At 36.8% G+C, this 14,416-nt stretch overlaps 1 protein-coding gene across 3 annotated transcripts in view; it reads right to left on the bottom strand.

The window, feature by feature from the left end:
- lgs (BCL9 domain-containing protein legless) overlaps positions 1-14,416 on the bottom strand; it is a 109,742-nt gene that overhangs the window by 43,200 nt on the left and 52,126 nt on the right. For 2 of the 3 annotated variants that reach the window (XM_089239388.1, XM_089239389.1), the window contains 2 exons: positions 12,329-12,427; positions 6,596-6,852 (listed from right to left, as the gene is read on the bottom strand). In XM_089239388.1, coding sequence (XP_089095514.1) covers positions 6,596-6,852; positions 12,329-12,427 — 356 coding nt within the window. Of the gene's footprint in view, positions 1-6,595; positions 6,856-12,328; positions 12,428-14,416 lie in introns of all 3 variants that reach the window. The other variant, XM_089239387.1, reaches the window with a different exon arrangement.

Raw genomic sequence — 14,416 nt, 5'->3', positions numbered from 1 at the left:
CTATTTGGAAATGCATGCTGAGCATAATCACAAATAATACGATCAGAGCTCTAATTACAGTGAAGTTAACTACCGGACTGAAAGTTTCTTCAAAGTCATATCCTATACGTTGATGATTACTGAGAATTACTAATCTTGCCTTGAATCTAGCAATATCTCCTTTAGCATCCTTTTTCACATTACACACCCATTTCGTTCCAAGTATTCTCTTTTCTTTGGGCAAAGGTACTAACTCCCATACTTTTCTTTCATTAAATGAGTCTATTTCTTCAGACATTGCTTTATTCTACTCAACATTCTGCGAATATTTCTGAGCATGTATATAATGTTGTGGAATGTCAATATATGTTTGAAATATTTGGAAGTTCCCCATTTCTTTGAAGACATGAAATGAAGCTTGGTTGCTTTCATTTATCTGAAGTTATTTTGACTAGTGTCACTGCTAGACATATTTTTACGTTGTTCCTTCCCTACATTAATGGAATTCCATTCAAAATCTTCAGAATTGTAATCTATTCCTTTTTCTTCACAATATTTCTCCATTCATACTCTACTTCTAATTCTAGGTTCACCTGTTGAGGGATAGTAATAAACATCAACTCTTCCCTTTGTCTTTCCACTTTTTCCTTCTTAGTGAATGTTATGGGTCTAGTACCAGGAGCATCATCACTCACTGTGATGTTGTCCTTCTGTTCTTGGTATGGAATGTCCTCATGCAAATATAACTTTAACCAATTGAACATATTCCAATTTGAATTGTGTTTTGTGGAGGTTCTCTCTATTCCAATTTGCTTTTCATTAAAAGTGACATTTTTGGTTTCAATGACTCTCCCTTTATTTGGATATCCATACTCTATAACCTTTTGTAAATACAGCATATCCTACTAGGATACCAATTTTAGCTTTAGGCTGTAGTTTGACGTTTGTCTTGGTACATGCACATATGCTGTGCATCCTATCCATTTGAAGTAACTGAAATTTAGTTTTTTCCCAAACCACCCAGTAGTATCCACCCGGATAACTACTGGGTGGAGTCTCATTAGTTATGGAATGCAACACTCCATTTCTCAAATAATTAACAGCCATAACTAATTCTGCGCACAATTCTGATGGCAATTTAGAACTATGCAAAAAAAAAAAAAAATTAGAACACTTTCCATCACAGTTCTGTTGTATCTTTCTGCCACACCATTCATATCAGGGGAATATATGTTTGTTCTTTCATGTTTAATACCCTCCTGTTTCAATTTGTATTGAAATTTCTTAGACAAATATTCTAAGCCATTATCTGTTATAAGAGCTTTTAATTGCTTTCCTGTCTGACGTTCTACCATAGCCTTAAATTGAAGAAACTTATCAAACACTTGCTTTTTGTTCTCCAAAGCATATATGAAAGCTCTATGACTATAATCATCTATGAAACTATGAAAATATAAGGCATTCTCCCCATAGATGACATTTTAGCTGGTTCCCATAAATCTGAGAGTATTAACTCCAGAACTTCTTTGGATCGCACAGTTCCATAAGATAGGAAACTAGTTCTTTTAGACTTTTCAATATTACAACTTTCACATGTATAACCTTTTAGATTGGAATTTTTCAAACCAATTACTTTATCTTCTCTAATTTACTAAGCATAGCATTATTAAAATGCCCTAAGCATTCATGCCAAATGTTCAATGGAATAGATGAATGTACTTCCCTATTTTCACTTCTCAATTTCTATGCACTATATCCTTCAAAAATGAAAAAAATCACTTTATTTGCAGTGATGAATAGACCATTACCACCAACAAATGTGAATCCGGGGTCATCCATTCTTTTTCCAAAAATTAAGTTCCTCTGTGACACTGGTACATGAACAGCATCCTTGAGGGCCATTCTATGTAATTCACCATCAGACATCACATTCACAACAGCATCACCAATTCTTTGACTGTAGTAGGATGAGGGTCCAAATTTCTCAACTGCATCTTCCAAAAGTCTAATTCTGGATGAATGTCATTGACGATAACACGACATGTGGCAGCAAAATCCCATGTGAATGTTGATTTTCCATCTTTTATAGTCTCTTTGTTGATACCATACATCTTGGTGACAAAGAACATAGAATCATTCGTCTGTTTATTTACCTTTGAAGGAATATTTTTAGGTCGATGGTCATTTCCACGTTCCAAATTCCCTCTGCATTACTTGGAAAAATGTCCAGGCTTGTTGCACCGATAACAGATGATCTGTTTCCTCTCTATTCTTCTGGTACATCTGTCTAGAAACTTTTTGTGCTTGAGATAGAAATATTTTTCCATTTGATCCATGTCTTCCAGCTTCTTCTTACTTTGAATTTGCCCATATTTAGACAAGAGCTCAGTTTCTACTTCTTTTGAAGTGAATTCTTCACTGGGTAATCCATATAATTTCATCACCACGTTTTCATATGTATCTGGAAGAAAGGCTATAAGTTGATAAGCAATTTCAGCATCATCAATTTTCTTTTCAGCATCTTCTAAGTCTTTTGCTATTTTCTTGACTCTCACAATGAATATTCCAATATGCTGTCTTCTCAGGTCTTATTATGAATTCTCTTCTCAATTCTGCTATCCTTGAACAAAATTTGGGGCAAAATGTATCTCTAATTTTCAGCCAGGCTTCTAAGGGTGATATTCCATCTAAATATATATATTCCATCTAAAATAACAACCTGATTCTTGACATGTGCAACTTCATAAGGTCTATTGTTTTCTCTTTCTTTGAATTAAATCTATCTTTTATCAGCCTCTGATGCTGCGATTGGCAATATTGGCTCAGGCTCATCAATGAATTTCTTACATCCAATCACTTGTAGAAGGGATTCAATTCTTTCTCTCCCAATATAGAAGTTATAGTTAGTCAATACAGGGATTTTCACCTGCCCAATGCTGCTTCCAACATCCTCCATATCTAAGCCAGCCATGCTGTCCGCCATATCTAAGCCAGCCATGCTGTCCGCCACCTTTATTAAGTCAGCACAATGTCCAAGATTTTTCCGGGCTCTGGGCCCATAACCATTTCTTGATAATTATACAAATTCTAAACATAAATATAATGCACTGAAGAGCCAAAAAAAAACTGATACACCTGCCTAATATCGTGTAGGGCCCCCGCGAGCATGCAGAAGTGCCACAACACGATGTGGCATGGACTCGACTAATGTCTGAAGTAGTGCTGGAGGTAATTGACACCATGAATCTTGCGGGGCTGTCCATAAATCTGTAGGAGTAAGAGGGGGTGGAGATCTCTTCTGAACAGCACGTTGCAAGGCATCCCAGATATGTTCAATAATGTTCATGTCTGGGGATTTTGGTGGCCAGCGGAAGGACGTGTGGGGTGTCGCATTGTCCTGCTGAAATTGTCCAAGTCCGTCGGAATGCACAATGGACATGAATGGGAGCAGGTGATCAGACAGGATGCTTACGTACCTGTCACCTGTCAGAGTCGTATTTAGACGTATCAGGGGTCCCATATCACGCCAACTGCACACGCCCCATACCATCACAGAGCCTCCACCAGTTGAACAGCCCCCGTTGACATGTAGGGTCCATGGTTTCATGAGGTTGTCTCCATACCTGTACACGTCCATCAGCTCGAAGCAATTGGAACCGAGACTCGTCAGACCAGGCAACGTGTTTCCAGTCCTCAACAGTCCAATGTCGGTGTTGTCGGGCCCAGGCGAGGCGTAAAGCTTTGTGTCGTGCAGTCATCAAGGGTACACGAGTGGGCCTCCGGCTCCGAAAGCCCATATCGACGATGTTTCGTTGAATGGTTCGCACGCTGACACTTGTTGATGGCCTAGCATTGAAATCTGCAGCAATTTGCGGAAGGGTTGCACGTCTGTCACGTTTAATGATTCTCGTCAGTCGTCGTTGGTCCCGTTCTTGCATGATCTTTTTCCGGCCACAGCGATGTCGTAGATTTAATTTTTTACCGGATTCCCGATATTCACGGTACACTCGTGAAATGGTCGTACGCGAAAATCCAAATTTCATCGCTACCTCGGAGATGCTATGTCCCATCTCTCGTGCGCCGACTATAACACCACGTTCAAACTCACTTAAATCTCGATAACCTGCCATTGCAGCAGTAGTAACCGATCTAACAACTATGCCAGACACTTGTTGTGTTATATAGGCATTGCCGACCGCAGCGCTGTACTCTGATTGGTTCCATATCTCTTTATTTGCATACGCATGCCTGGACCAGTTTTTTTGGCTCTTCAGTTTATATACTTCATTTGAGCAAAAATACATAAAAAAAGAATTCTTGCAATCTAACATAACAAATGTAATGTATGGGATAATGCCGCACCTTAGTAATACTGAAAAATCAGACATGCATTTCATTTATGGAGCTGAAACAAAGTAGAATAGAGGCAGCACGAATGTACAGCGAACATTTTTTCCACAGGAGGTTGCCCAATCTGAAAACATTTGCAAGTTTGCATAGGTAGCTGTTCAAAAAAACGGGATCCTTTCTTGTTTTCCGGTCTGATGCAGGTCGCACATGGACTGCCAAAACAGCAGGCATAGAAGAGGAGATTTTGAAGATGGTGGCAGATCAGCCAACTACAAGCACATGAGCTGTAGTCTTAGTGTGCCACAATCCAGGACATGGCGGGTGCTGGAGGGTGAGAGGTTGCAGCCATACCATTTTCAACAAGTCTAAGCAGTGAAGAAAGATTATGCTCGTAGAGTAGACGTCGCCCGCTGGCTCCTACAGCAGAGTGCAGCATGCCCAGATTTTGCAGCAACTGCTCTTTTTTCCAATAAATGCATTTTCGCACAAGATGGTGCATTTAATACCCACAATAATGTCTGAGCATCTGTAAATCCACATCTGCAATACTTCTCCACCAATATTTGGGCAGAAATCATTGGTGACCACCTGATAGGACTGTATCTTCTGCCGGAATGCCTTGATGAGGGCCAATACCGGACATTTCTGCAAGAGGTGCTCCCCTACTTGCTGGAGGATGTTCTAACTGTCCTCTGGTGACCAAAGTGGTTCCAGCACGATGGAGCTCCAGCCCATTTTGGGTGAGAGGTAGAGCACTATCTGGATGTCACTTTTCCAAACCGGATGGATCGGGCGACGTGGTCCTGTAGCTTGGCCACCATAATCGCTCGATCTGTCGTGTGTTGATTTATTTTTGTGGGGACAGCTGAAGAGTCTGGTGTATAAGACTCCTCTTGACCCTGAAGAGGACCTAATTGCAAGGCCACTGCTGGGGAAGAATATGCCTGGAATATTCTAGAGCGTTCGTCAATTCCTCCTTAGCTCCTGTTCTTGCATCACCATTGGCGTTTGCTCTTTTGAGCAATTATTGTAAATTGTACATTAAAATTGCTTTTTTTAATGTACACATTATTCTTGTGTTTTCTCCTCGTCTCCTCGGTTTCACTATACTACGCCCTGTAACACATTGTATTTCATTTCAGACCATGCATTCTTTTATGAAAATTGTTTATTTTTGTGTGCACTATCCCCTCTTAAATTTTTCCCCATCTTTTCTGAATCACCCTGTATACCACCCCTCCCCCCCACACACAATCCTCATTCACACTAATTAATTAAAGTCATAGCTAGAAATTAAATATGAGAGATACACAAATTGACTACTATTTCTGATCACCTTAAAAAAATATGTTTCATAGTTTCTGAAGGTTTGAATGGATAATGGATAGTCTTATGATCTTATAATTGTATTCTTTAGTTTATACCAGTAATTCTCAAAGTGTGCGTCGTGACTCCAAGGGGCATTATCCACCTTTGTCAGAGGCATCACCGTGAGCTGAAGATCACCAAAGCAGAAAGAATGTTTTGCATCGTTCTGTAATGAGCCCTCAGCTGACTGGAAATGTTCAGCAGTAAAAATAACCATAATAGTGTTTCTACATTTTTCTTAGAAATCTTCCAGATTATTCTGCAGTAGCAATGATTGTTTTGCAATGTATGTCGCAGATTTTGGCATATTCTGCTTTGGGGCGGGAGATATTGATTTGTGTGCCCATTTATGCCTTTGAAGTGGTTCTTTTATAAAGGGAAAATATCTACTAAACTATTCTAGGGAGTAGCAGATGAACCATGAATTCCATAAGGGAGTCGTGGTTGACAAATGTTTGAGAACCACTGGTTTATGCTATTCTAAGAAACCCCTTCAAGGTCAAGTGATATTGAAAAAATTAGAAACAAGTGCTGAATTTTGAATTACTAATTAAAGAGGATCATTAAACAGCTCTTTAAAAATATATTAAAAAAAAGAAAATTACACCAGACTGAAGAGAGTCAAGTTCAGAAAAAATGGTTCAATTTTTTTTGGCATGCCGCAAAATAGGCAAGAGTAAAGTAATTTTTTTAATGATAGTGGGCTGGCCCAGCAGAGCTCATCAAAAATTTGGTAGCAAGCATTTCAGATACAATATCAAGGACAATGCCATGAGTGGCTTGTTGAAGTTGAAAATTTTCAAAAAAAGAACCCCCCATGAAAGTCATGATATTTTGATCCTACTAAAGTATCTTTTGTAGACATAGGTAAAAATGGAAAGGGATAACAGGTACTTACTTCAAGAAAAGATTTAGTCCCGGGTTGAGCACAATGGAAGGCAATAATTGATGGATACTGTCCAGACAAACAAGATTCAGCTGCTTTATTAGCAAGTTCTGTAGAAAAGACAAATATCTGACTTTGTTGTTGCATGTATTGTGTTTCTAATGGAAATGAAGTTTTATTCACCATGTTGCTAGGTAAAGGCTGGACGGATGCAGTGACAGCTGCGCAGGTTGATCCCACCATATTTGAAATAGCAGACATAGGAGGAACTTCTAAACGAGAGAAATGTTTTCAGAAGAATTGAAAATAACATTTTAAATAACTTTTTCACAAAATATTTTCATATATAGTCATACACAAGGTTCAAAGAAAAGTCAGTATCCACCCCCCTTTTACTGCTTAGGGGGGGGGGGATTCATTAATGGCTACAAAATTGAGACCATCTTTAAATACATTTATTTTAATACAGTGTCTCAAAATCGGACTCTCAATTTGACACTCGCTTTCTGCAATGTGGTTTATGACATGTGCATGGAATTTTGTGGGTGTAATTCCTTATTGGCGATTTCAATTTGGGCTGCATTGGCTTTTGTGTTCTTCATGCTGATTTTCAATTCCAAATTTTTCATCAATTTAAAATAATGTGCTTCCACAGTAATTATATGAGTGAAATTTGAGATTTGTCTATAAAGAAGTGAATGGAACAATTAAGAAAAACAGCACACTTGCTAAGGTATAGATAAAAAGAGATTTGTAGATAAAGTGCAGAGGGGTGGCTAAAAGTATAATATAATTTTTCTTTCCCCCTTCGCAATTACAAATAATGGTATGGAAAGATGAAAAAAATTTAACTATTTTCCTCAGCCTAATATACAAAAAAATGGTGCGAGACAATTTAAAAGTTTCACAATTTGATGCTGGTAAGACGTCATTCATTAATTGCAATTAGTGTAAAATTACAATGTATCAGTTTCTTCTAATCAGAAAAATAGGGTATTTCATGAAGGTGAATTCATTTGCTATAAATGTTATAACTTAAAGTAAGAGCAAAACAGATACAGGAAGGCAGGGTATGGGATAATGCAAGATTATGACAACCTATTTTTTATTCACGTATGGAGATTTATTAAGAAGTTTACAAATTTAAATATGACCCTAAATGTGGGTAAAGTTCAACAAAGAAATCCTATTCGGCTGGCAGAAACTTTCAAAAAGCAATGTTATAAGCAGGGAGATTTTTAAAGCGATAGATATTATACCAAGACTGATTATAATTCATTTGCCTAATATTTTAATGCAAAGTCAATCACATTTTACATAATCAAAAAAGGACCTATATACTTATACATATTATAGCACCATATTATTGAGAAAAAAATGAGATTTTTTGAAGCCTCGATTATGAAAAGTCACTGTTTAAGGAGGACTAGATGAGAAAGGTTATACTGTGTGTACTATGCATAAACTATTTGGTACAATCCTTGGATTTTTGTGTTGTCTGTTTCATTAAATAATTTGTTAATGGGTAGTTTAAAGATAAAAATCTGTTCATAAACTGATATAAATTATAAATTCGTACATGGAAACTATTTTCAATTTTTTACTCAGCTTTATATACAAGGTGGTAATTATCGACCTCCCAATAATTACCCACATGATTCCTTGTGAAAAACTGATATAGAAAATTGTTTTCCGGTTTTGGATCAGACGTATATTAAGTGAGTTATTTCAGCTTTTGAAATTTTGTGTCATTTTTCTAATGGTGAGTTATGTGTCAAACTCTGAATGAAAGTACATTTCTCCAACAGCAGCAGGTTGTCACTTCTTGAAAATGAACTAAAATGCTCAATCCTATTAGAAGCCAAGTTCGGCCTTCTTCCTTCACGATTGGCTTTCTCTCTCTCTCCATGTAATGTGATATAACCTTGTTATTATGTATAACTGACATATTAGCTTTGTCCTCTATCTTGGCTAATTTATTACCAGATTTGTAAAATGTTAGCAAAATGAGATCTGTTTAAAATTTCTTTTAGCCAAATCAATACTCTTATTACCAAAATGTGGCAATTTGTTTACAAGTCAAATGTTTAGAGGGAAGGTGCATACAGTGCATATGTGTTTACTGCATGATCGTTATTTTATGTCCTCGTTTTAATCAGATTATATGTTCATCAATAAAATGGCAATATTTCTTTGGATTTTTTGAACTTTCACCTAAACTGTTATGCATAAAAGGCTTTAGTGAAGGATGTAAAAATTAAAACTTGACGAGTGTGTGACTAGTGGAAACAGAATAATGACAGTGATTCAATCAAACTTTTAATCAAACTTATGTTATTAATTGACCTATTCAAAATAATTTTTGGTTTTGGAATTTTTCTATTGATTACACTACTCAATACTAATTTTGTTTTAAAAAAACATTTCAATGATTTTAGGGTGCTTTTCGGGCACTGATTCCAAATCTGACATTGGTTCTATCAGATCAGCTCTAGTTTTTGGGATGAAGTGAAAGTTTAATTTCAATGGTAATACCATAAGCCAGGTACGGATCTATGGAGGGGAGTGATAGGTGTGATCACTGCCCCCTCCCCAAGCAAAACGCAATACTTCATGAAATTTGCAGAACTTTTATATGGTGATATTGCATTCAATCAATCCACTGAAAATTACCTGTATCAACGTTTTTGATTAAATAACAAATTCAAGAAAACTTAACTAATGAATAGGAAAAACCAGTACATTTTTTCCAAAAATTTTGAACGGAGAAAAAACTGGGACTATTTCCGAAAATAAGGGACAAAATGAAGGATTTACGGTCACAGTATTCACAGTGTTTTTTATTTATTTATTATTATTTTGTAAAATCACCCCTCCCAACAATGAGCTCTGGATCCACTCATGGCACAAACAACATACAAATTACATTAAAACTGTGCAAAATGTAAATCATTAATAAACTTAATATCAATACATAAAGTTCATTGATGTCTGGTAATGATGTAAATGTGATGTGTTGAATAAAATAGGAAAGTAAATAAAAAGTTGAAAGAAAAATTTCTACACACAAATTAGTGGCTGCAGACTATTGAAATATAGATATTATGCATTATCTCAAAAAGTAGAACCGATTCGGAAAAACCAACACCAGTTTTGAAATCAGCAGCCCCAATAGACTCTCTAAAAACCATTAAAATTTCCTTTGGTAATATGAAAATGATTTTTTTTTGTCCTGGCCCAAAATTTGGCTATTTGAACCTACTCACAAATGTTTAGTTTTATAGTAGCTGTTAGAGCCGGTGTATTATTCAAAAAATAATTTTGAAGAAAAACTTCATCAGTCTTAAAAATTTTTAAGGGCAGTTCAACATACAATATTCTTCTATGCTGAATGCCATCAAATTAGAAATTATAACCAAAACATAAATTTAAAAAATATATGCAGTACTTTCTGGATAATAAAACAAAATGACTAACGCTTATCTATAATCTCTGTAAAGCTGGTGTTGTGAGATGCAAAGAATATATTCTGATTGACTAGTAAAAAAAGGTTTTTTTCCTCTTTTCTGAAAAGTGTGATGAAAATAAACTTGTTTTTATATTCTTTCATTTTCTGGATTTCTGTGTGTGGGGGTTAATATATTTTTAGCATTTCTAAAAACGCCATCAAAAAACTGAAAGCACTTTTCCATATTAGTTTGTCACAAGGAATCGTGTATGTAATTATTGGGCAGTCAACAGTTACCACCCTGTATATATATCATGCTTGTTTTTTGTTATTTTTAGAGGCAGGAGTGCTTGAATTACAACAAAATAGTTAAAAATTAGAGGTAGTGTAAGCTGATACTGTCTCAAGTTAACAAGTTATGTAAAAAAAAAGATTGCAGCTGTAACAAAAAAAAAATCAATGAAGCTTTCCATAGAGGGATCTCTCATGAAAATAATCGATTGCTGATTTGAACTTGCGAAGCCCTCCCGTTGTTTTAGTCATGGTGAACTTGTCTTCTACTTCTTTATTTTGATCTTCTTCATCTAGTACTGCTTGTTTCATGAGCAATCAGCTGCATTAATTCCTTCTCGGTCTATGTCTCTGTTTTTTCTAATTATCTGTTCGACTTCTCTTCTAAACTGAAGAGCCAAAAAAAACTGGTACAGGCATGCGTATGCAAATAAAGAGATATGGAACCAATCAGAGTATGGCGCTGCGGTCGGCAACGCCTATATAACACAACAAGTGTCTGGCATAGTTGTTAGATCGGTTACTGCTGCTACAATGGCAGGTTATCGAGATTTAAGTGAGTTTGAACGTGGTGTTATAGTCGGCGCACGAGAGATGGGACATGGCATCACTGAGGTAGCGATGAAATTTGGATTTTCACGTACAACCATTTAACGAGTGTACCGTGAATATCAGGAATCCGGTAAAAAATTAAATCTATGACATCGCTGTGGCCGGAAAAAGATCATGCAAGAACAGGACCAACGACGACTGACAAGAATCATTAAACGTGACAGACGTGCAACCCTTCCGCAAATTGCTGCAGATTTCAATGCTGGGCCATCAACAAGTGTCAGCGCGTGAACCATTCAACGAAACATCATCGATATGGGCTTTCGGAGCCGAAGGCTCACTCGTGTACCCTTGATGACTGCACGACACAAAGCTTTACGCCTCGCCTGGGCACGACAACACCGACATTGAACTGTTGAGGACTGGAAACACGTTGCCTGGTCTGAAGAGTCTCGGTTCCAATTGCTTCGAGCTGATGGACGTGTACGGGTATGGAGACAATCTCATGAATCCATGGACCCTACATGTCAACAGGGGACTGTTCAAGCTGGTGGAGGCTTTGTGATGGTATGGGGCGTGCAGTTGGCATGATATGGGACCCCTGATACGTCTAGATACGACTCTGACAGGTGACAGGTACGTAAGCATCCTGTCTGATCACCTGCACCTATTCATGTCCATTGTGCATTCCGACGGACTTGGACAATTTCAGCAGGACGATGCGACACCCGACACGTCCAGAATTGCTACAGGAACTCTCTTCTGAATTTAGACACTTCCGCTGGCCACCAAAATCCCCAGACATGAACATTATTGAACATATCTGGGATGCCTTGCAACGTGCTGTTCAGAAGAGATCTCCACCCCCTCTTACTCCTACGGATTTATGGACAGCATTGCAGGATTTCATGGTGTCAATTACCTCCAGCACTACTTCAGACATTAGTCGAGTCCATGCCACGTCGTGTTGCGGTACTTCTGCGTGCTCCCGGGGACCCTACACGATATTAGGCAGGTGTACCAGTTTTTTTTGGCTGTTCAGTGTATATCTATGTCATTGAACCCTTCTCCACCCATCTGTTTGCTAACATGAAAATGCTTTCTATAAACTGTTTGTGAAAAATCAATAATTTTTTTCTCGCCTGTCAGACATGGTAGGAACCATCAGCAAAAAAAAAAGCACTTTTAGTTTACCAGAGCTTCCTTACCAAATCTGGTGCAAGTTCTTCCTCCCCAACAAAACACTTCAGATCAAGCCAATAAACAAGAAAGTCATTTCTAACTGCTAATAAAAGTTACATGCAAGGTTTACCAAACTTAATGTTAACTTTTTACATACAGGAACAAATCAAACAAGTTTGAAAATGTTAAAAAAAAATCATTGTCTTGCTAGATTTTCAGTGAATATCATTAAATTAAGAGTTCCGGATACTGGCCGCCATAAAGTATCTTACCAGCATCTTTCGATCCTGAAACCGGAGGTGCATTCTCTTTGTTACTAGCTGCTGAGTTACTTTCGCTTGGATTATCACTTGGGGGTTGACAAAAGTTCACTGGAAAAATTACCAAGCTTCAATGAATTTCAAAGTGAGAAATAAATGCAAAAATCTAGAATTTTTAATAATTCATGACATAGGAAAAAGAACATGTTAAAGAAACACATAGGCCTAAGTAAAAATTGTTTTTTTTTTAAATATAATTTTTAAAACTAGTTCAATTGTGTTAGAAGGGACTAAAAAATGTTTATCACGAAAGGTGGTTTCACAGGATCTTTATTGCCCTAAACTTGCTCAACTCACAATTTTAAACGAAATTAGCAAAGTGTTAGTTGCTACTTTGGTTACTGCATGGATAACACTATTCTACAGGTGAAATATCAATGGTCTCAAACAAAGTTCCCTCAGACAAAGTTATGATATTCACCATTGATATACATAAGGCTGGTTCTTATGCATACAGGTAAAAAAAAAAGGGGGGGGGGAGAATGTGAGTCTTGCACATAATTCCCTTCAAGCTGTGCATAACCAAATCTGTTTCTGCACATACAGAATTAAGCTCATAAAGATCATTGATTGAATACAAGAAAAAAAACTGTTGCTTAGAAGAAAACAATATTCTGTATTGTGACCCACCCATCGCGTCAGTTTAGTCTTTGCTTCGATTTGATTCTCAGTAGTCTTCTTCATTTGTGATAAGTGTCTTATTGTCTGCATCTCTGTTGTTTCTTTTGTGTATGCTATGTCGTTGCAGATGAAGGCATAAAACATTAACCATCATTCAAAATATATATAAAAAGAGATAGTTATAAGCTTGAAAAAGGTGGGAAGAGTTGGTTAACCTTGCCAAAAAAATAAATGCCCTCCCATGCAACCGCAGTTTTATTACTCCAATGGAATAACATAGTTACTAGTTTTTTTAATTAAAAAAAATACAAATTCATTATGATAACTCATTTCAGTCAATTTAAAAAATATACGATATTTTAAATTAATATTTCAAGTTCAGTTAATTTTTGGCTTTATATGGCGTTTTGTTAATAAAAATCTGGCATGTAGCAGCTTAAATAATTTGAATGCATTGTTTTTCGAAGACCTTCCAGTAATCTGGCGTATCCCTGGTCTGATATGTGTCGGATTATCAAGAGACTACTGTATTTCAGTTATCAGAGAGTAATCTCAAACTAGTGCTACAGTGTAATTTTAATTCTTTATCACCACCTGTTAAAATGTTAATGGATTGCCAGTGTTTAGACCAGGGGCTCATATCCAGCGATCCAATGGAGAAGTTCCAGGGGATGCTTGAGCTTTGCTTTTTTTTTACTCTCTCATCTAACAGGACTTCCACTCAAGAAATTAGAAAAAGTAGGACCGGGGAAGGTACCCCCCCCCCAACATAATCATAGCATAATAAAAAAAATCACTAAATTTTTTTTCTCATAGCACTATTTGAAGATTGACTTGAGCCAAAGCAAAATGACAGAAATGACGGTTACAAAAACAATTTTTGGCCAAAACAGTGCATTAGCAACCACAGATAATTCTTTTCTGTCTCTCCTCACAATATAAATTAATTTTTTTTTTTTTTTTGGTGTCTTTCACAGTCCAGTCTGTCAACTCTCTTCGACAATCCATACAACAAACATGTAAGTTTAAGAATGACACTCTTTCACTTCCAGAACCACAGTGCAAAATGTGTAAATCCCAATGTCTGATGTAAATAAGTCAAGGTGGACCAGATGGCTTCACTGCATTGTCCATCCCTTTTTTAAAAAGATTTGTTTATATTTTTGTGCTCAATGCCAGTGCAATCATTTTTGATAAATGAAGCATTTTCATTTCTAGCTCTTTGCTGAACATTGCAAATACTGTTTATGCCTCTGCATGCCCTAAAAATACAGAAGACAATTGAATGTTATTGGGCATCAGCAGAGTCATAAAACCTAGAATAGGCCTATGTACCCAACTGCTTTGTTATGTAAACTGTTGTTCCACCTATACACAAAATGTGAACCATAATTTTGAATAATGAGTGTTAGTTAATGT

Source organism: Pholcus phalangioides, unplaced genomic scaffold (genome assembly GCF_987345545.1).
Source record: "Pholcus phalangioides strain wild (caught in Gottingen) unplaced genomic scaffold, Ppha-v1.0 ptg000011l_1, whole genome shotgun sequence".
Classification (NCBI taxonomy): domain Eukaryota; kingdom Metazoa; phylum Arthropoda; class Arachnida; order Araneae; family Pholcidae; genus Pholcus; species Pholcus phalangioides.
This window is presented reverse-complemented; position numbering and strand designations above follow the sequence as displayed.